At 63.9% G+C, this 21,797-nt stretch overlaps 2 protein-coding genes across 2 annotated transcripts; both read right to left on the bottom strand.

The window, feature by feature from the left end:
• Window positions 1-467: 467 nt before the first annotated feature.
• LINJ_26_2410 (conserved hypothetical protein) lies at window positions 468-3,245 on the bottom strand (the record flags this gene model as incomplete). Its single annotated transcript, XM_001470541.1, has 1 exon — window positions 468-3,245. One exon carries the CDS (start codon window positions 3,243-3,245, stop codon window positions 468-470), a length of 2,778 nt encoding a protein of 925 aa, XP_001470578.1.
• Window positions 3,246-5,792: 2,547 nt separating this feature from the next.
• On the bottom strand, window positions 5,793-21,101 carry LINJ_26_2400 (conserved hypothetical protein; the record flags this gene model as incomplete). The annotated part of the gene is made up of 1 exon (XM_001470540.2): window positions 5,793-21,101. One exon carries the CDS (start codon window positions 21,099-21,101, stop codon window positions 5,793-5,795), a length of 15,309 nt encoding a protein of 5,102 aa, XP_001470577.2.
• Window positions 21,102-21,797: the final 696 nt, after the last annotated feature.

Below are 21,797 nucleotides of genomic sequence, written 5' to 3'. Positions count from 1 at the left end.
CCTCAGCAGCAGCAGGTGGGGAGTGGTGGGGAGAGCGCCGAAACGAATAAGGAAGCGCCCGTCTACGCAGCAATGAGACGCTTCAGGGGACAGAGAGAGAAGGCGATCCGGTGGACACGGTGTTAGGGAGCACGCAGCGGAGAGCGACACAGATAGAGATAAGCACCTGCGCGTGCATAGCGGCCTTCATCCATCACGAGAAACATGTAGACGTACGAAGGGCCGGGAGAGAGAAGGCGGTAGTGGTGGTGAGAAGCGAGAAAGCATTGAGGACGTTGGAGAAGGTGCGGTGCAGCGCATAAGCGGCGGTGACCATGCGAGCCCGTTGTGCTGCCTTTGCTGCGGCCCATGTGGAAATCCTCTCTACGCCACCACGATAGCTCACGCTGAGCGTGGTCCGTCACGGTTGTCCTTTCTTTTCTCGCGCACGCTTTCTGCAACTCCTTCTACGCTGTGGCCCCCTCCTCTCACGGGGGCGGGGGTGCCTCCACCACGACGGGCACCTGCAGTGCCGCGTCGCCGCGGACCCAGAAACTTGACTGATGGCAGCGCGGGCAACGCGGGTACACCCTCCAGCCCTTCGCCTCTTCACCGCCAATCACAAACGTCTTGTAGTTGCAGTGCTCGCACTTGATGTACTTCTTCAGCGTCGGCTTCAGCTCCACACGGTGGTGCTGCTCTACGCAGGTCGTTGGCGGCTGCCCGTACCAGCAGCGGCACGCATAGCAGTAGTGAGCCCTGATCTGCTGCTCCGTGATCGCCTCCAGCGCCTCCAGCGCCTTCTCCCTTGTGATTTGCTTGTTCACGAAGCAGAGCAGTTGCTGCCGGTCGGATTCGCTGCGCAAGTGATCATGTGCGCTGTGGATACCGTCCGCTACCGATCCAAGGAGCGTGAGAGCGGACGCCGCGCCGTCTTCAGCTTCGTGCAACTTCGCCGACGCACTCGTAGACACCTCGGGCGGCGACTTCGTGCTTTCTGTCGAGTTGCTCGTGACGTCCCGCGCAGCTTCGATAGCGGCACGGAATAGCGCGTTTTGCGACGCGGAGGCGCCTGTAGCGGAGCCGACGGCGCTGGACATCACAACGCTGTGGCGGTGGTCCCTCTGCTGCGGCGACGCGATGACGGCATGTACGGCGCCGTGGCTTCTGATAGGCGTGAAGGGGGCTGATGCGCCGCGACGCAGTGGCTGGAACTGCTGTCGCAGTGCCTCCACTCGGTTACCATCCGCCCCGTCTCTCAACGTCGCGGTGGCGGCGCTGGCTGTTGAGGCGACTGGTGAAAACGACGGCGACGACGAATAAGAACAAGGAGAGGTAGCATGCTCCGTGAAGGTCGCAAGGGAGGACGACGGCGCTACCTCCATTCGCGCACGCTTCTGCGCGCCGGCGGTCGACGGCGTTCTCGTGCCCCTGCCACCAGTGACGCCTTCGGTGCTACGACTTGGGGCTCGGGCATCCACATTGAGAGCATCGCCACCGCTGCTGCCGCCGCCGTCAGTGCGCGCATGATTTGGCAGCCCTTCCCCTGTAGTGCTAGCTGTCCTCCCGCGGCGCAGTTGTCGCCGAAGCAACTTTTCTTCCTCGTGGTGGACGGCCTGCTGGCGGGCGGCCTCCAGCACATCACGACCACGCGATGTCACGCCAAGCTTATGTGCCGAGGGGTAGCTCGCGGCGGGACGCAGACCGACCTGCTGCCGCAGCGCCAGAGGCGCGCCAGTCTGCACACCGCCGTACACACCGGAGGCGGCCGAGTTCACGCAGTTGCGGAGAGCGGCATTCTCGACAGGAAGCCCGGTGGCGCCGCGCACGGCGAAAAACGACGTCTGTCGAAGCATCTGCTGCGAGGCAGCCAGCCTGCTGTTCGTCACTGGGCCACTACGGTGTGACGCACGGCCGCTGCTGCCTGCAGGGTGGTGGTCTGCTAGCCGCTGCGCGACGCCGGCCGGCGCCAAGGCGGCAAGCCGTTGCTGTGCTCCGGAGAGGGTAAGGTGCGTGGTGAGGGTGCTGCCCTTCATGGTTGCAGGAGCTCCAAGAGACGAGGCGCTAGCACCTCGCGCACCATGCGTCGCGTTGCGTTCCGTTCCTACAGTGTCGCCGCTTCGCGCAGCCTTTCGAAGGCCTGCGACGTGGTAGATGCAGTGTTGCGACCGCTGCGTGTTCACCATGGTGTGGCAACGCTCCTTCGACTTGTAAGTCACGGACGCGCAAGTGCCGAGGTCAGCGGCAAAGCCCAGCTGGCGGACAGCCTCGCTATCCGCCACGCGCAGCAGCACCTCGTCGGTGTCGTGCGCCGGCGCAGAGGCTCGTCGTGCGCACCGCGCGACGTTGCTAAGAGCCACAACTGTGCCAGTGGCCAGGCGGCTGTAAAGAAAGTCAAACGCGCTGCCGCAGAGCAGAACGCTGAGCTCCGTCTCCGGCGCTGGCGAGATGCTCTCCATGTTCCACAGTGTCAGCACAGCGTAGCGTGAGGAGCGGGTGGCCGTTGTGCTCTGCCTCGGATCCGACTTGCGCGTGACAACGCCAACGCAAGTGCGGGCCACCGCCTCATCGCTGCGGCGCGACATGCCGCGAAACAGGTCGAACGAGGCGAATGGGAACTCAGCCAGTCGCACACTGAGCTGTTCAAGGCTGAGGGTGGCATGGCGAACGCGGATGCGACTGAGCGGCTCCGTAATTAGCGCTGATGGCGGTGGTGCGGACGCGAGTCTGGAAGCCGCACCCTCTCTTGGCGCGGCACCGCCCCTATCACCGTGAGAGGATCGCCGTCTATTTTCCGCAGTCGAAGTCGCCGATGGCGAAGGGGCAGCTTTGATGACGGTGACGCCGCCACTCGCGCTCGGGGGTAGAGGCAAAGGCGTCGCGCAGCGCGTGCGCGGCAGCGAAGGGGCAGCGCCGCGCTCATAGTGAGCAAACGACTGCGGCAGAGAGTCTGGAGAAAGAAAGCCGTCCACCAAGGCGGTGGTCGCGGTGGGTGGCGGGGAAGATGCTGAGGACGATGTGCGCGCAATCGGAAGCAGATTCAGCGCCGCTGGTGATGCAGACGAGCGGGTGGAGAGGGATATCGTGGGAGCATCGCCGGTGCCATCGAGACGCGTCGCCGGAGTTGTCGAGGTCAACGAACCCGTGCGCGGCTCAGGTAAGGTCGCGGACGGCGCAGATGCATCTCCCACCTCCACCATCACCTCGTCAACCGGCGCGAGCGGTGGCGTGTCGCCGTTGAAGATGTCAAAGAGGTCATCGCTCATCCTGTCGACGTTCGCATATGAGGCGGCTCTCACGGCAGGCAGGTCAAGACAAGCACACAGACACACTTGCGCACCCTGAAGGGTAAGGGTCTTTCCTATGGCACTCCCTGCGTCTGCAGGTGTGCGTCTTCGGGGTGTGTGTGTGTGGGGGGGGGAGGCGAGTGGAAGCACACTGCCTTCTGTGCAATAAGTTCGATGATGGGTGTGTGTTTCCTATATCTCTATGAGTCGAGGAAAGAGGGGGCGTGCAGCTGAAGGCGCTCGAGCCCACCCCCTCCCGTCTCTTGCTTGGTGCGTGCGGAGCGTCCAGGCGTATCGGTGGTGCTAAAGCGCCCTCCTCCTTCCATGCTCACTTGATCGTAAGGGCCTCTCGGACGCTGAAGTCCCAATGCACACGTGATGTCTCCGGAAAAAGCGCGAGAGTCGAGATAGCGAGAAGGATATGCGCACAGACACGCATGCACAATAAAGGGGCAAGTCGTCGTTTTTCCTGTGAGAGACGCGCCGGCTGCGAGGGATGAGCAAGGGAAGGTGGAGAAGAAACGAGGAGTTAGACGGTGGGGCCGCGTCAACAGACATTCACATCACTCCTAAGCGCTGCGAGACGAGAGCAGTACTGTTGGGGATGGAAGGCAACGGCCGTGAGGACCGCGAAGAGAGGGTGGGATGAGAGCGCGCTTGTGGTGTCAGCATTCTCCCTCTCCCACACACTCTCCAGTCCTGTGACGACTGATATGCGCGTCTGCGTACCTGTTCCTAGGTCGCGCTTTCCATGAGAACCCGGTACCTGGGTCGCGCGGCACATGGATGTCGCACGTTCCGCCAGTAAAGGGCGGGGTGGGATGTGGTTCCCCTTTCGCCTGCTTCTTCCAGCGCGACGTGCTCCGCCATCCACGGTGCATCAACCCCTCTCGAGTGCTCCAGACACCGTCATGGCGGCACTTGCAGGCGGGTGTGTCTACTTCCTACCGCCTTTACGTCTATCCGGTTGATCTTCTTGCGAGCTTCGGGGGGAGAGGGTGGCGAGTTCAAAAGACACGGACGAAATCTACGCTGTACATGACGGACATCGAACAAAGCCAAAGCAAACGCCCGAGAGAAGAGGGGGAGAGGGGGGGCATCGATCGGCGTCACTAAACGATAATGGCAAACGACACTCACGTGCACACGCACGCAGGCACACACAAGCCCACCTGCGGGCGTTACAAACCAGATGGCTTCACATCCACACGCCATGCAGTTATATACGCGCGTATGCATGCATACATCTATATATATATATGTGTGTGTGTGTGTGTGTGCGTGTGCACACCCACATAGAGAGAGTGGGAGATGTATGGATGTCTGTGCACGTCGTGCCACGAGGGAGCGCGAAGAAACGAAAGCAAAGAGCGACTCGGCGTGAGCGTTCAAAGTGAAGTGGAAGGGCGCACGCACGCGCGCACGTCTCCCACCCACCCCCACCCCCACACATACCTCACGCATCATCGTCATCACAGACACAGTGCCAGGCGGGGGGAGACACAAAAAGAGAAAAACACATAAAAAGGGAAAAGGCGCGGAGCCCCACACCCACATTTCCGTGCCAGCGCACGGGTAGCGCTAGTAGTGCGGGCGATCGTGACAGCGGCGTGCCGTGTGCACGGCGATGCGTTCCACCTCGCGGTGGATCATCATACCAGTCAATGTACATCACTCGGACTGCACCGAGAGAAACAAAGGGAAAGGGAAAAGAAGGGGAAGTCCATCCAACGCAGCTCCTCCCCGCCCCCTCCCCCACGCGTGCGTCAGGTGTCTGTGTAAGGAGAAGCGCGTGAGGAGGCGGAGGGCACGCCGTAGCTGGTCGCACAAAGAAAAGTGGAGTAGTTCAACGTCTGCGGTGCACAGGCCTGCACACCACACGCACACGCACGAGGACCCACGCCCACGGATCGCCTCTGCCAGAAGGCGAGCCGTCTCAACAAGAGTCGCGCATGAGTAGTGTGCACGTGTATCCCCGACATGCATGCACAAATGGCTGCCAGCACGCGCTGGAGGATGGTACAACGTCCAAAGCGAAAAAAAAAAAATAGAAGTCAAGCATCTCTCCACATCCCACTCATCAGTCGACCACAGCTGGTGCACCAAACACAGCGAAAGCCGCCGCTCCAACGGTGCATGTGCAGCTATAACGTGGCCTGCACAACTTCTCTGTATGCTGCGCGCGTGCCCGGCCGAGTGAGGCGCCAGAGGTCCAGGGAGGGGCTTCATGAACGAAGGCAGTGGGAGAAAGCCGAAAAAAAAAAGAAGCGAAGCCGCAGCGTTGGTGGGCAAAGGCGGGTCGGGGGAGAGCGGAGGTAACGTGTATGCCGAGAAGGGCACACAACGAAAGAAGAAAGGGAGTACAACGCGCACATGGGGCATCGGTATGCGTGCCACACGTGAGATAGTCGAGCAGAGTGCGACACGAACGCACGTGCCGTCAGCAGTGAGCCAACACAATGAAACACACTTACAGAGAGGCACCGACACGCTCCACGACGGTTGCTGAGGGCGGAGGGGAGAGGGCTACAAGGTCTTAGCGAGTTGAGGGAGGAAGCTGCCAGCTGTCGGCGGTGCCTCGCGGGTTGTTTCGGGCGCCGCGTTGCTGAGTCGCTTAGAGCCCACGGCCGATGAAGAGCGGCGGCGGGTGCGAGACTTGTGCTTTCCTGCGCCCCTGCCGGTCGCTCCAGACGAGCCCCGCGTCTTCGCATGGCCTGAGCCACTGATTGCCTTCCGCTTCGAGCTCGATCGGGGGGCCCGCCCCGCCGCACCACCGCGTCCGCCGCGTCGCCGATGAGACGCCGGCAGAGTTGGCAGCAGCAGAGACCGCCGCACAGCCGTAGGAATATCAGCGACGTCGGCGCCGCCGTCCACCGCAGCGGGGCCGTCATCGGTCAGCGCAGCGCGGAGGCCATGGAACGGTACAAGCTCGGCCAGTGGCGCTGCCTGCTCCGCTGCCCCACCGCTTGTATCGCCGCCTTCGCCGCGCCGCGAGACCGTCTGGTCCTCCTCGGACTTGGTGTGAAAACGCAGTATCGGGTTAAGGAAGCTCACGCCGTCGGGGTTCTCGGCGACGATCTGCACCGTGTACGTCGTGGACGGCGTCAGGTTTGTCAGGACGTACGTCGGCCGGTGCACTGTGGCGAGCAGCACAGGGTACGGCTGGTCTGTCGTATTCGCCAGGTATATGCGGTAGACGGGGCGGGTGTAGCGTCCCGCAGCAGCCTCGGACGGTTTTGGTGGCGGCAGCCACTCAAGCGTGGCGGCATTCTGCGACAGCGTCGTGAGATGTGGATCCACCACGCCCTCCGGCGGGGTGCCGCTGGACACCGCGACTGCCTCCGAGTAGTCGCTGTACGGGCCGAGGTGTTCGTCTGGCACCGGCACCGCAGTGACGGCTCCGGAGCCTGCGTCGTGGGCGGACGCCGCCGCAATGCGTCGCGCACACTTGACGCGACATCGCATACGTGAGAGTAAGCCACTGATCAGCACAGCGCAGACGTTTGTGTCCTCGACGGTGTCTATGACGTGCCATCCAGCCGCTGCGAGGGTGGCCACGGGCCCGCTAGAAGCGCCTGCCCCACCAGCCTTGCGCGCACTCGCGCCACCGCCACCGCCGCCGCCGCCGATGATGGTGGTGCCGGCCGACAGTGGCCGATCGGTCTGCACAAAGCACTGCTCAATGACGTAGCGGTAGCTTCCGCGCGGCGCGGCAGACTCCGTCTCGGCAGCGGCCCCCTCCGGAGTGGACCACTGCAGCGAGCAAAACTGTGCATTCACGCGCCGCAGCACCACCTGCGTCGGGGCCGGCGGCGGTGTCACGAACCGCACCTCTACTGGCGTACCCCAGTTCCCGAATAGGTCCATTGCGCGGAGGCGCGCCACATACGTCGTGTCCGGTGTGAGCCCCTCAATGCGCTCATGCATCGAGGATGTGGAGGACCATGTTCCGGCGAGGGCAGAAGTGCCGCCGCGGGGGCTGTTGCCCTGGAGGTGGGGACTGTGCAGCGCCGCTGAGACCGCTGCATCCGTCAAGTCGTACTGCTTTAGGAAGAGCGATTCCTTGGACGGCGAAGGCAAGGCTTTGCCGCCATCGAGGTTGGCGAGTGCCGCCACATCCATGTCTGGGATCGTCGTCTGGGCGGCGTTCGTCAGTGAGTCGAGGGAGCCGCTGAGGCTGCTGTGAAGTCGTGCAGCCGTGTGGATCGCAGCCCCTTCCTGCCGTTGCCGGTGCTTCAGGCTGCTTCTCTGGTGCGGCGCCGCAGCGGCGCTGCGTTCGCCAGGGCGTCCCTCCTGACTGGGTGCCGTGCTTGGGAAGAAAAGTAAGCTGGAGAAGTGCTGCTGCGCCAAGCTGCCCTCCATCGATGACGCGCACGAATGCAGGGCAGCCATGTCGGCCTCCGAGTACACCACGAGCTGGTAGCGTGACACGGAGCGGGAACCGGCGGGCATCGTGCCGGCCGCCGCGGGCTCCTGTGACACGCCAGTGGAGTTGCCACTGCAAGGTCCTACTGTCCCCGCTTCGGTAAAGTCGACGTCTTCCACAAAGCCGACGGCCGACGAAGGGCGGCAGCGGCCCCAGCTGAGGTCCACCGTATCCTTGGTGATTTTCGCCGTCAGCTTCACCGGATACAACGTAGTGAAGGTAGCTGCTTGTGACCACAAGCCCCAGTCGCCACCGCCGTAGCAGGGCTGCAGTGCGACGACGTACTCGGTGCCCGGCTGGAGCTGGGTCAGGCGGTACGAGGAATCCAGGTATCCCTCCTGCATCGGCGTCGCCGTGTTACGACACTCCTCGGCCGATATCTCGCGCTCAAGTATGCCGGCTTGCGTGGAACGGATGACCAGGAGATACTTCGTCGGCAGTGTAGGCGCGCCTAAAGCGGCGCTGGGAGACCCTACAGAGCCACCGCCGGCGCCGCGCGAATCGCTCTCGCTCCGCTCCCACGTCAGCTCCGCGTACGTCTCGCCAGCGCTCGAGACCGTCGGCGCCAGCAGCTTCAGCGTGCGGAAGGTGCGTTCCTCGCTCCAGAGACCCCAGTCATTGGTGGCCTCGCAGCAGGCGCGAACGATGATAGCGTATGGTGTGTCGGCAACCAGCCCACCGACGCGGTAGTGCGACACGTCCTTGTGGAACTGCTTGTCCACCACCGCCACGGACGGTGTCTTCTGCGTGTTGAAGACGCATAAGTGGAACGCGAGAGAGCCGGGGTTGCCAAGTTGCACAGCGCCGCTCGGGTGCGGCGCCGACCCCGTGGGGGATACTGATTCGCTGCGGGTGCCCTCGCCGCTGTCTTGCTGCTGCTGCGACTGCACAGCGGCGGCATTCGCAGCGAGGGTCAGTGACGGCGCCGCTGCTGGCCCCGCCTGCTGCTCGAGTCGCTCAGCGTACTCCTCGGCGGTCTGTGTGGGCCGGCGCCATTCCACATGGACGAACTGCTCGGTTGGCATTGACACCACGACCTGGATCGGCTTCAACGTAGCGAAGCACGTTGTGGCGCTCCACAGGCTGCAAGCCTGGTTAATTCCATCGCCGGAGCGCACACGCACCGAGTAGAGCGCGTCCGCGTCGAGGTGCTTCACTGTGTAGCTTGTGCGCGACGCCTTGAAGCGTTTGGATATCTGGTAGTTGAAGCATACCCCAGACAGCTCCAGCTGATACGAGCCGTCCACCCCCTCCTCGTCCCCAATCACGGCCACCTCACCGTCAGGCAGTGTGAGCCCCTCGCGGGGTCTGTGCCACGCGATTGTCGCGCACTCCTCGCCAATGCGGCTTACCTCCACCTGCAGGCACGGCTGCGTGATGATGTACACCGGGCGGCTCCATCGGCCCCACATCTTTTCGATGCAGCACCGCACCTCCACCTTGTAGAGCGTGTTCGGCTTTAGCGCCTTGTTGAAGTACGATGTCTCTGTGGGCGCCATAAGCTCGTCCAGGTGCAGCGTGTTGCTGCCGCGGCTCGTCTCCACCCCTGACCCGTTGCGCAGCAGCTCGTCGATGCGCAGCTGGTAGTTCTGGACCGGCTTCACCGGCATGGCACGGCGCACCGGCAGCGGTATAGCGCGCGGGTCGCGAGCCCAGAGGAGCTGGAAGTACTCTTCGCCAACCCGCTCCACCGAGCATACCATGTCGCGCAGCGTCACGACGTACTCGGAGTCACTCCACACACCCGGGGCAGCCTTCGCCTTCTCCATCGACTCGCGCAGAGCCGCGTCCATCACAGTGTGGGTTGTCTGCTCGTACAGCTGCAGCACCGTCGGCGCGGCGGGCAGCAGCGGCATCTCCTCCACCTCCTCTGTCGTCCTTTTCTGCTCCTCATCACCTGCTCCGTCTTGGTCGTTGTCCTCACCAACGCTCCTGTGCCCCTCTAAAGCGTTGGAGACGGAGCTGCGCGTCGTCGAGGTCGATGTCGCTGGGGCCGTCGTCATAGCGGTTTTTGCGAAGCCGTCGCGTGGACGATACCAGCGCCGCACAGAGAGGCGGTACCGATGGTTCGATAGCAGCTCGCGCAGGATGCTGTGGCGCTGATTCGCGTGCAAGAAGACGCTGCGGCCCTCGCTGTCGCGGTGCTGAGCCGCCCCGCCCTCCTCCTCGCCGAGTGGGACGTCCGTGTAATCGCGAATCCGCACTTCGTAGCACACCGTCTCCTCCACCTGGCCAATTTGCAGCGATGCCATGTGGATCGTGTTCGGCTTGCGCTGCCAGCTGGCCGAGACGTAGTCCTCGCCGACCTCCTTGACGTCCATGGCCAACAGGTTGTAGGTGCCGCTAAGCACGACATCGCTCCACGGGCCGCGTTCCCCGCTCCGGTACTGGGCCTGGACGCAGATGAGGTAAACGCAGTCGGGCTGCAGCGCCGGCAGCGTGTGCTTGCTCACGTGCCCGGGTACCTCGACCGTGCACCCCTCCGCCTCATCCGAGCGGCGGACGGAGATGGTGAAGGACTGAATCGACGTGAGGGCGCTGCAGTAAACAACGCCGACCTCGGCAGGTTGATCGTGCAGACGGAAGCGACGCTCGTGCTGCCACATCCGTGACACGTCTGGTGAGTCCGTGCTTGGCTTGTTCGGCGAGATCGCCTGCGCGTCAGTGTCAGCGTCGTCCGGCAGCGGGCGTTCGACGTGCTCCGTCGCCTCGTCCTCCTCACCCTCTCCATCCGCGTCAGTCGCGGCGGCGGCGACGCTGCGCCTGTGGCCTCCTGCAGCCGTGGCGGTGTTCGCCGTGCTCAGTGTGTAGTGCAGCTCCTCTGGAGCTTCGCGGGACCATCGCACACGAACGAAATCTTCGCCGACGGTGGCAATGCTGGACACCAACGGCTTCATCGTGTAGACGCAGCGCCCCTCCGACCACTCGCTCCACACACCGTCGCAGTTGATGGCACGCACGTAGAGCAGGTACACACTGTTCGGAGCAAGCGAGTGCACCAGAAACTTCGTGACGTTGCCGTTAAGGTGCTTGTCCATGAGCATCCGCGGTGCCGTCTGCTCCGTGGCGTGATAGACACGTACCTGGTACTTCACGGCTTCGCGGTCGCCGACGCACACCACTCGGTGGCTGCGCATTGCAGCCGGCGCCGACTGCAACACCAGCGTAGTGACTGAGGCAGACGCCTCCGACATCGCTGGCACAGCAGCCAGCGCTGCGTTCGTCTCCATGCCGGCCGCCGTTTCGAAGGCCGCGCAGGCCAGGTACTGCTCTGGGATTTGCTCGGGGCGAGCCCAGTTCATCTCGATTGTGTTCTCGGTGATCTCTTGCGGGTGGACGACCAGCTGCCGGAGCGTCACAAAGGTGAGCACAGGCGACCAGAAGCTGGCCTCTCCCGCGTCGCTGAAGGAGCGAACTCGCGCGACGTACACAGAGTCCATGGCCAGCCCCGTGACGCGAAAGGCACCGCTTGCGGCAGCCGACTCAATGCGGGTACAGAACGCGAAGTCGGTCCCCGCTCCGCCGCGCACCTCCAGCTCGTAGTGAAGCACCTTCGAAGTCGGCAGCGTCACCAGCACGCCTGCAGCCGCCGCCGCGTTCCCGCCTCCCTCCATGCTTTCAAAGGTATTGCTTTCCGAAAAGAACCCAGCTACGCCGCTGGTGCTGGTGACCCCGCGACCACCAATCTGAGCCGCTAGCGGGGCCAGCGGCCGCCGCCCCCACTGCAGTGAGACGTAGTGCTCATCAATGAGGTCGGCGGAGAGGCGCAGCTGCGGCGTGGTGATGAAGAAGTGCGGCGGCGACCACGGCCCCACCTGCCCGCCTGTCGTTTCTGCCATCACCTGCACCCGGTAGACCGTCTGGGGATGCAGATCGCTGAGGTGGGACTCCAGCTCCGTGCTGGAAGTGATCCGCTTCACGAGCAGGTAGTGCTGGCACTGACCATGTGACAGCCGGGCCGCTTCGCCGCTGTCGTCAACGCTGTCGGGCACAAGCCCGTCGTGCAGCTGCGGATGCGCCTCCGGTGGCAGAGGGCCGCCGCGTTGGAAGCCGAACGCCAGCGTGCCTTCAAGCTCGTCAGCTTCGGCGGCCCGCGGCTTCTCTTCTAAAGGCGTGCCTGTGGCGTCGTGGAAGGAGTTGTTCGGCATCCCGACGTCACCCATGCTCATCGACAGCACCTCTACGCCGTCAGAGCACGGGTCAGAGACGCCCGTCGGCGAAGACGAGCGGTGGGCTGACGTAGCCCTCACCGTTGGTGACACCGCGGCAGAGTTCGTGCGCAGTGGCACCTCCTCCAGTCGCAGGTAGAACCCGGTTATCTCGGAGTTGTCCTCGAGCACGTGCATGTCGTTCTCGTAGTCGATTCGCGGCGTCATGCGACGCCATGACACCCTCGCGCTGCTCTCCTTCACATCCGTCACGGTCGTTTCGATGCTGGGTAATGTGACGCACGAGCACGCGGCCGACCACAAGCCCCAATCGCCCTTTGGATCCCACTCCCTCACGGCGATGGTGTACTTCATGTCGGGCAGCAAGGCATCGATCCGCAGCACGTTGCAGGCCCGCATATTGCGGAACTCCTCCACCTCTTGGCCTGTTACGGCGTCTTCGTGCGTGATGCGGAGCTGGTATACCTGCACCTCCTCTGTGTAGCGGCTACTTAGCAGGGTATCGTGCTCGTCCAGCGGAGAAGTCGGCTTGTTGTCCAGCCGCCACCACTGCAGGTCAACGAAGGTCTCGCTGATGTACGTCATTTCGAGCTGAATGATGTGATGTGTCATGAACTTGAGCGGCGCCGTCCAGCACCCCCACACGTCGTCGCCGTAGTACGGACACAGGCAGCACACGTACAAGCTGTTCGGATGCAGCCCCGTCGCGGTAAAGCTAAGCGTCGGCGGGGCGGTGAGGTCGTGGTATTGGTTGTTGGGCAGGTAGTTCTCCGAGATGGTGCCCACCTCATCAATGACGCGCAGTTGGAAGCCCTGCACAGGGCACGAGGGGTCCACCAGCAGCCCCATCTCGCCATCCGCATGCTGCTTCGCGCGAGCCGCGGAGAGTCGCCGCAGCATGCGCAGCCGGCGCAGACGGTTCACAAGTGACGCGTACGCCGCCGCCCCCAGAACGCTCCGCTGCTCTTCCAGGCCGCGCTCGGTGAAGTTGTGGAACTCACGCTGGAGTCGTCGGAACTCTTCCGCCTCCTGCGACACCGCATCCATCGTGCCCGGGTCACCGCGGTACCAGTACAGGTTAATGTAGTGCTCACCGAAGCGGCTCTGGTCGAGCTGTAGCAAAGGCAGCGTCTCTATCACGGCAGGTCGGCTCCACGGCTGCCACGAGTCCGGCACACCGCGCGCGCGGACCTGCGCCGAGAAGACGGCGTCGGGGCTCAGCCCCTGCAGAAGGACCTGCGACACGCACGAACGCAGCTGCACGTTAAGCAGGGTGACAGAGTCGGTGCTGGCAGGCAGACTCCCCGTGGGCGCTGCATCAGGGGACGTCGGCGTCTTGACTAGCTCGTGGCGCCTGCAGTCGTGGAAGCTGCCATTGCCGGCGCTGGCGAAGCCGCGGTTGCCGCCGTTCATCATCGAGCCGGCGTGCACACTTCGCTTCGCGGCCATCATTCCTTCACGCGTGCTCGCCGCTGTCGCCACGCCGCCTGGCCGACATCGTCGCAGCGTCTCGATGGCGGCGATGAAGGGCAGGCAGACTTCTCCCTTCTGCAGTGTCACGAGTAGCTCATAGCCGGTGCAGTCCGCGTCGCCCACCACGATGTGCTCAGCCTGGTAGTGCCGTGTGGCCTCCTCCCGCAGCAGAGTGTTGTGCTCCTCGCGCGTCACCGGGTTTGTCCAGCCAGCCACCGCCGTCGTGGGCTCCCCCTTGCTCTCCTGCTCCTGGATCTTGCGCTTCATCTCTAGCAGCTCGCGTCGCTCGCGGTCGTCGCATTGGTGCAAGGCGTCTCGCTGGTGGCGCGCCAGCAGCTCGGTAAACTTGCCCACATCCGGTTGCGGCCTGAACCACTCCAGCCGCGCGGTGCACTCCGTGCGCTGCGCCACCTGCACCTGTACGCAGGCCAGCGTCAGAACCGTGACCTTGGTCGAGAAGCGCGACCAGTGCTGCTTCTCGCTGAGAGACCGAATCGAAAGGCAGTACAACTGGTCCTGCTGAAGGTCTTCGATGAGGGTAGACTGGGTTTCCTGCGTGAAGGTGAGGCGCCGCCGCTCGTCGACGCTGATTCCTTCAAGGATGAGTTCGTACTCGTGCACTGCATAGTCCGCCTGAATCACCTGCGAGCCGAAAATCCCTGCTGTCGTCGCGGGACGTGCCACTTCGGAGCCGGACAACTCCACCTGCTCTTCGGCTGCATCCTCGTTGTCTAAGTCCTCCTGGTTCTCCGCAGACCCCGTTGCCAGGCACCACTCGCGCTTCTCGGCCTGCACGTGGTTGATGGTGCCGCTGCGCGTGTGCGTTGCACGCGGGCGGCACCATGAGACAAGCACCGCCACCTCCTGCACTTGATCGACGTGCAGTTCGACCCGGCTCTGCGTCACGAAGCGCGTCGCCGGGCTCCACATCCCCCAATGCGCGTTCTCTATCTTCGCCCGCACGCGGACCTCATAGACACTGCTGGGGACGAGACCCGATATGTGGTGCGTGCTGACGCTGCTCGGCAGCGAGACGACGGAGTCCAGGGCGAGAGGGTCGTCGCGCAGCGACGTCCCGTCCATGTTCAGGCGGCGCGTTTGCAGTTCGAACTCGACAGACTTGTAGCAAGCCATCGTCCAGGCAGCGGTGGTCAGCATCGCTGCCGCCGCCGTGGTCCGGCCCTCCGCTGACATGGAAGGTGCACCGTGCGCGAAGTTGTCCGCGGCAGGCGCCTCAGCGGCGCGGCGCCACTCCACCATACAGTAGTCCTCACCAATCTCCTGCGTAGTTACCTGCATCGGGGGCACCGTCTGCGTGCAGACCACCTCTGAAGGTGCGCCCCACTCGCCCGCGACAAGGCAACCCTCTTCATCCACCTGCTGCTCTCGCACCGATATGGCGTAGCGAGTTCCCGGCAAAAGATTGCCGAGGCGCAGCGCCGGCTGCGTTGTCTCATACACGCGCGCGCCGTCGACGAGCGGCTCGTCCGTCTCGTCAAACGCCAACTCCGTCGGCATCGGGCGGATCGTTACTTGGAAGTTGTGCACCCCTGAGTCGGATGGAAAGCACAGGTACGTCCCAAGCGGCGTGCTGTGGAAGAACGGTAGCGCGGAATACTCACCCTCGTCGTCACCGTTCTCGCCATGCGATGCGCCGGCGTGGGAAATGGCCGTGCTCAACACATGCGACGTGTTCTCAACGAGCTGCACCTCGCTGTGCGTGCTGTCATCCACGCCGCCATCGCTGCCTGGTACACTCACGTCAGCGCTGCCCTTGTCGTCGTGTTGGTCCACCGCTGTCGTCGTCGCCAGTCCGCTCCGCGTTGCTGGCCGTCGCCACGCAAGCTGCAGGAAGGTCTCCCCAGCCACCTCCACTCCGACTTTCAGCAGCGGGCACGTGGTCACCTCGGCCGCCGGGCTCCAATGGCCCCAGTCACCGCCATTGTTGAGGCCGCGCACGGCAATGGAGTAGGTGGCGTGAGGCAGCAGCCCGTCGATGCGGAGCGCCTGCTCCCCTTCCTCAGTGTACAGCTCGCGGTAGTCGTCTGTCTGCGGCATGCCGGCAAAGACGCGATTGCACGACACACGCAAGTGCCAACGCGTCACGCGCTCATCGGGGTGCAGCACGCCCTTCTCGTCCATCTGCATCCCTGCCACGTCGCTGCCCGCCTCGGCCACCTCGTCGTGCGCGTGCTGCGGGTGCAGGCGGTGCATCTGACGCGACCACTGCGCGTCCACAAACGTCTCACCGACGCGCTGCAGCCTCACGCCGACGGGCTTTAACGTGTAGAACGGCACCGGGTCACTCCAGAGCCCCCACGCGTCGTACGTGTCCTTGGCCCGCACCTGGATCGTGTAGAGTGTTGAAAGTCGAAGACCCGAAAGCGTGGCGGCGGTTTCGCGGAACGTTGTCGTGGTTGTGGCGGCAACCGTGCTGGCGCCGTCCAGTACCCTAATCTCGTACCCGCTGACAGCCCCGTCGACCTGCCGGACCTCTGCACCATCGCCATCCGCCATGCACGCCCCCTCCCACGCCCCTCGCCTCCATTCTGCTCGCACGTAGTCCTCGCCGATATTCAGCACCTCCAGTCTCAGCCGCGGCAGCGTGCGCACACGCGACTCCTCGCTCCAGAAGCCCCACACACCCTCGTGCCCCTTCGCACACACCCACACGCGATACTCCGACGAGGGCTGCAGGTCATGAAGGCAGAACCCACTCACGGTAGGGGCAATGTTGTAGATCAGGCTGTGCGCCTCGCCGACGCGCTGGACCTTGAAGCGGTAGAGCTGCACAACATCCTCTGTCTCCGCGATGGAAAATCGCTGGCGGGTCGCGACGGCGCGCGCCAGCGCCGTCACGGCGCTTCTGCCGAACTCGCCGTCACTCAAAGGCGGTAGCACCCCGTTCTGCTGCAACTCGTCCGAGCCGTGGGCCACGTCGGCGTTGCTGTCGTCTTCCAGCAGCAGTCGCACTTCCGCGTCTGTCGGTTTCGGCAGGTGGCGGCGCCATTCCAGCATGACGAAGTGCTCGCCAATGTTGCCAAACGTGACGCGCATTCGTGGCTTTGTGCGAAAGGCCTGCGCCGACCACAGTCCCCAGTACTCCGACTGCACGAAGAGCGCGCGTACGTAAATTGTATACACCGCGTCCGGCATCAGCCCGCGAAAAAACAGACTTGTCGAGTCCGTCTCCTGCCTGTAGGTGAAGCCGCCCTCGCCGATGAGGCACACCTCATATGCGCGGGCGGAGATGTTGACGTTGAAAACCGTGTTGGCGTCCCCGGCGACGTCGAGGTCGGTGCGGCGCGACCAAGACACCCATAGCGCATCCTCCGAGACGTGCTGCACGTGGATGTCCATGCCAGGCACTGTCCGCACCTTCTGCTCCTCGCTCCACACACCCCACTCGTAGTTGTCGTTGAAGGTCTGCACACAAACCATGTAGGTGGTCGCCGGCGTCAGGTGGTCGATGCGCAGCGAGCTCGTCGCGCCCTCCACCGTGTACGTGTGTTGGTAGGCGCCACCGCTCTCCCGCACCCGCACTCGCGAGGCGGTGATCGTAGCGACGCCGAACACCACCTGCTCTGGGTTCGCGATCTGCGGCGGGACAACCTGCGAGTGCCGCACCCACTCCACGCTGACGAAGCTCTCGCCAATGGTGGTGAAGGAGATTCGCATGGCTGGCACCGTGGCGAAAACGAGCGACGGGGACCACATGCCCCACTCGCCATTTGCCAGCTTCGTGCGCACCGACACGCTGTACACCGTGTTGCACTTGAGGTTTGGCACTGTGTACTCCACCGTCTCGGCGCTGCTCAGCAGCTCTGTCTGATAGATGAGTCGCTGATGAGTGGCATCGGGTGGCAGAGCATCGTTCAGGAGTGCCGCCTTCGACTGCTCTGGCGCGACGGCAGCGCTGTGGTATGGTGCCTTGGATAACACCGGTGCCGTGACGCACAGCAGAATCATCGGGCGCAGCCTGCCGTGCGCCAGGACGCGATCCTCCGTTGGTGGGTTGTCGTCGTCCTCCGGCAGGCGGCGCTGCTGATTGGGACGTCTGAGCTGCAGACAGCAAAACTCCTCTGAGATGAGCTTGGCATGAATTCGCATGGGCTGCATTGTCAGACACCACAGTGGCACGCTCCACAGACCCCACTCCTCGTCATTGTAGTTCGCCTTGAGCTCGACGCAGTAGTATGTGTTCGCCTTGAGCCCCGTCACGCGGTACGGGCAGTCACCGTCGCCCAGGAAGGTTTCCGTGTGCACCTCATACGCGTTGTAGACGCGCAGGTGATATGACGTAACGACGCCATGCCCGGTGGGGTACTGATGCGGATTGGCGACCTTGCGCCGCTCCCACCGCACCGTGATGAAGTCCTCGGCCACCTCGTCCGTCGTGACGGCGATTGTGCCACGCGTCAGGATCGGTACCGGAGAGGACCACAGGCCCCAGCTGCCCGAACGCCCACGCACTCGAATCTGAATCGTGTAGGCGCTGGCCGGTAGCAGATCACACACCTTCAGCTCCCGCACATCCGCGCCAAGGGCGTACTGCCTCGCGTACTGGGTCGTCACACCGCTGATGCGCAGCTCCTGCCCGGTGATGCTCCAGTCGCCGAGGTGCACCTCGCCGTCTTCGCTGTTGTCGTCCCGCTCGGCGGGTGCCAGCCGAGACGCCTCTGCCTCACCACGGCCCCACACAACCTTCACGTAGTTCTCGCCAATCGTCAGTTGATGTGTCGGAATGCGGAACTGCGGGTTGGTGCGGAAGCGCACCGGGCGGCTCCACAGTCCCCACCGCCCGCTCGACGTGGCCGCCCGCACCACGGCAACGTACTCGCGGTCGGGCAGAAGGTCGCCGACGCGCAACGACGTGTGCTCGCTCGACACAACTTCGAATCGGGCAATGTCAGAGCGGCCGCCGCCGGCCTCGTAGCCGCTCTGCGTATGCGGCATCACCGGCATACCAGGTAGCTCCCGCCCGTACGCGAGAATACTGTACTTGGCGACGAACATATCGGCCACCGTCACGCCGCTCAGATCGGCGTCGTCCCGCGCAGCGCACCGCTGCCACACCAGCCGCACAAAATCCTCGCCGATCTCGTGAATTGTGGTCTTCATAGAGGCGGGCGTGCGGACCTTGGCACGGCTCCACAAGCCCCACTGTCCATGCTCATCGCACGCGCGCACGGCGATCGTGTAGGTCGTCGACGGTTTCAGTTGAGTAAAGGTGTAGCTCGTGTCAAGGACGTGGCGATGCAGTATCGCGTCCTCGCCGGTCTCCACGCACCCCATCACCACCTCGTACCTCAGGTGGTCCCACTCGGCTGCCGCAGCCGCTGCGTTATCACCGGTAGCGCTAGCGGTTTCTGCCGGCCCCGTGCTTGCCTCCGACAGTCCGCGGCGCCAGATGATGTGAATGAAATCCTCGCCGACATCCCAGACGTGCAGGGCGACGGCCTGCAGCGTGCGCATTCGCACTGGCGTCGACATCTCCCCCCAGTCCTCAAATCCGGTCAGGGGGTTGTGCTGCCACGTTCGGCACTGCACGTCGTAAGTTGTGTCAGCCTCGAGGTCGTTGACGCGGAAGCCGCGCTGGCTAGGGTCACGCGTGACGCGCTCGTTGAGCACGACCGTCCGCTCACCGAGATCGTCCACCTTCACGACGACGATGTTGTAGACTGGCAGTGTTTCGGCAGCTGCACCGTTGGTATCGTCCTCCCTCAGCTCAGCTGCGAGATCGGCGGAAGGCCAGTTCAACGTAAGGAAGTCCTCGCCGCGCTCGAGAAACGTGAGCGCGAGGCTCGGCGCGGTTGTGAAGCGCTGTGGCTCCGTCCAGATGCCCCATGTGCCCTCGATGGCGATGCGGAGGGAGACGGTGTAGTCGCTGCCGGAGCGGAGATGCTCGAGGTGCAGCAAGCGGCGCGGATGCCCCGTCGGCGACGACGACGGTGCGAGGTCAACGGTCTCGGCTTGGTGGTACGCAGAGGTCATGCTCTGCACGCGGTACTGCAGCTGAGACTCGTGTGGCTCCTCCCCACCCTTACGCGACCACATAAACGACGCGAACGACTCTCCGATCACGGCCACCGATACGACGGGACGGATCGCCGTGCGCAGCTTGAGCGGGGCGGAGCGGCCGCTCCACCGCCCCTCCGCCGAAAGCGCGCGCACGCAGACCGAGTACGTTGTGCTCGGGAACATGTCCGTCATTGTGTACTGGCAGACGGAGGCGGGCACCGTGATCGGGTCAAAGCGCAGCCCGGGGCTCTCGATGGTGAGCTCGTACTCGTGCACAGCCGTTCGTGGCTGCAGGTAGCCGAAGGCGGCGACGGCGGCATCGTCGTCGCGCGCCTCGTCGAACAGCGGGTCATTGGCAACGGTGGTCGAAGTGCGTTTGCTCGCTGGCGCCTTCGCGGCACCCTCCTGCGCTTCGCGGGCCCAGGAGAAAGTAAAGATGTCCTCGCCGCGAGCGATGAGTCGCACCTCCAGCGCACTCTCCGTGATCAGCCGCGTGGCCTCTGTCCACTCCCGCATGGTGCGAATGACGGTGCGGTACCGCATGAGAACAATGTAGCGAGTCCCAGACTGTAAGTCGCGTATGGTGGCAGAGCGGCAGCCGGCCTCGAAAGTGCCGTGGTAGTGCTCCGCCATGTCGGACTCTCGCAGCAGCCGTAGCTCAAAGTCAGGGATGCTGCGCGCCCACTCCGTCGTCGCGGCATCCGTCTCGTGCGCCAGCCCGTCCTCGTTGCGCTGCGCCGAGCGGTCCCAAGTGCAGTGCACGTAGTCAGAGCCGATCTCGCCAAGGCGCGTCTCGACGGGAAACAGTGTGGCGGTCTGTATCGGTGCCGACCACGCACTCCAGCGCACATCGGCTCGGCTATAGCAACGCACGCGCACAGTATAACGCCGCCCCGCCTCCAGCTTTACCACCTTGGACAGCTTCGTCGTCGGCATTGTCTGCTGAAAGTACAACTTGGCGCCATCCGGCAGGGGGCACTCGTCATCACCGCCATCCTCGCTGCTGCCATCTGCTGCTGTCGACGCATCGCCAGGGAGTTGAGGAGCAGCACTGGTGTGCTCACCGCGGTACCGGTTCCGAGCGCCAGACGACGCCGCGGCGCCGGCGCCACCGCCCTGCTCTTCGTGCAGTACCGCGTAGATGAGCAGCTCCCACCGAGGCACCCCCTCCGCCTCGCAATTGACAGGAAAGCCCACGTCTGCTGTCGCTGAACCATCTACAGCCGCTACGGTCGACGTCGTGCCAAGCGGCACGTCTCGTGTGGCGATAGCATCGGCGGCGGCAGCGGCGGCGCCTTCGTGCTGGCTGTCGTGCTGGCAGTTCGCCGCCATTTCCGTCAGCGTTGCGGCCGCCGGCGAGGGCATGGACGCGCCACCACGCTTGTAAAATGCACGCGAAGATGCGGCTGCCCGCGATGTGTGTAAAGACGGATTATTGGCGCCGCAAGCGTTGCTGCCAGCACCCACGCGGAACACGCTGCACGAGAACTCCCCAAACATGTCACCAATGCGCACCACTGCTGCCTGGCAGTTCAGCTGTGGTGCACTCAGCCTAGGAGCGCCGCTCGCGTTTCCAGGTGCAGCGGCGGCAGCGGCGGGAGCGGGGGCGGGGGGTAAAGCTGCATGCGCTATCTGTACATCGTCCGCCCCAGGTGCTGCTGTCTCTGCAACGTTAAAGGCGTCTGCCACGGTCGCCTGACGCAGTGCAGCCGCGGCGTCTACTGCAATGGTGCTGCTCGAAGGCATAGGCGCAGTGTTCGTGGGTGGGTGGGAGGGTGTGTAGGTGTATCTGTCACTATCGGCCACGTGTGCGCCGAGGTCGCTGGCGCTGCGTGCACCCAGGTGCCAAGTCGATGTATCCAGTCCTCTGCAGCTAAGGGAGCAGGCACAGGCGGGGGCAGGAGGCAGGAGCGACGCCCACGTTGGCCCACATACACGCGAACGAGCTGGCGACGAGAAGGAAAGACAAAACAGTTTAAAAGAGAGAAAAGAAGCCGAAAAGGCCGTCTTCTGTGGCTGCTGAGCATTGGCGTTCGCGTGTGTGCGTGTGCGGGTGTGGGCGTGGGTGTGTGCGCGTGCGGGTGTGGGCGTGGGCGTGGGTGTGTGCGCGTCAGAGGTCAGCAAAAGCACGGCAAAGACACAGGTAAAGGAAAACGGGGGAGACGGAGAGAGAGAGTGAGCCGTATGGGGTGGTGCGGCAGCACGAAGGGCCACAGCAGCGAGGGACGAAGAGGACGACGAGGAAGAGGGCGGCGACAGCTCGACAAGAGAGCTGCTGTTGGCGAGGAGGGCAGACACAAGGGGTGACTGGAAGGAGCCGAAGAGCCCTGCACGATGTGCTAAGGATGTGAGCCTCAGCCGCCTCTTGTGTTATTGGGGTAACGTTGAAGTCAGCGCAGGTATATACGCGAGCTATGCCGAGCTCCATGGGGAGTTTGGCGA

Source organism: Leishmania infantum, chromosome 26, assembly GCF_000002875.2.
Source record: "Leishmania infantum JPCM5 genome chromosome 26".
Taxonomy (NCBI): Eukaryota; Euglenozoa; class Kinetoplastea; order Trypanosomatida; family Trypanosomatidae; genus Leishmania; species Leishmania infantum.
This window is presented reverse-complemented; position numbering and strand designations above follow the sequence as displayed.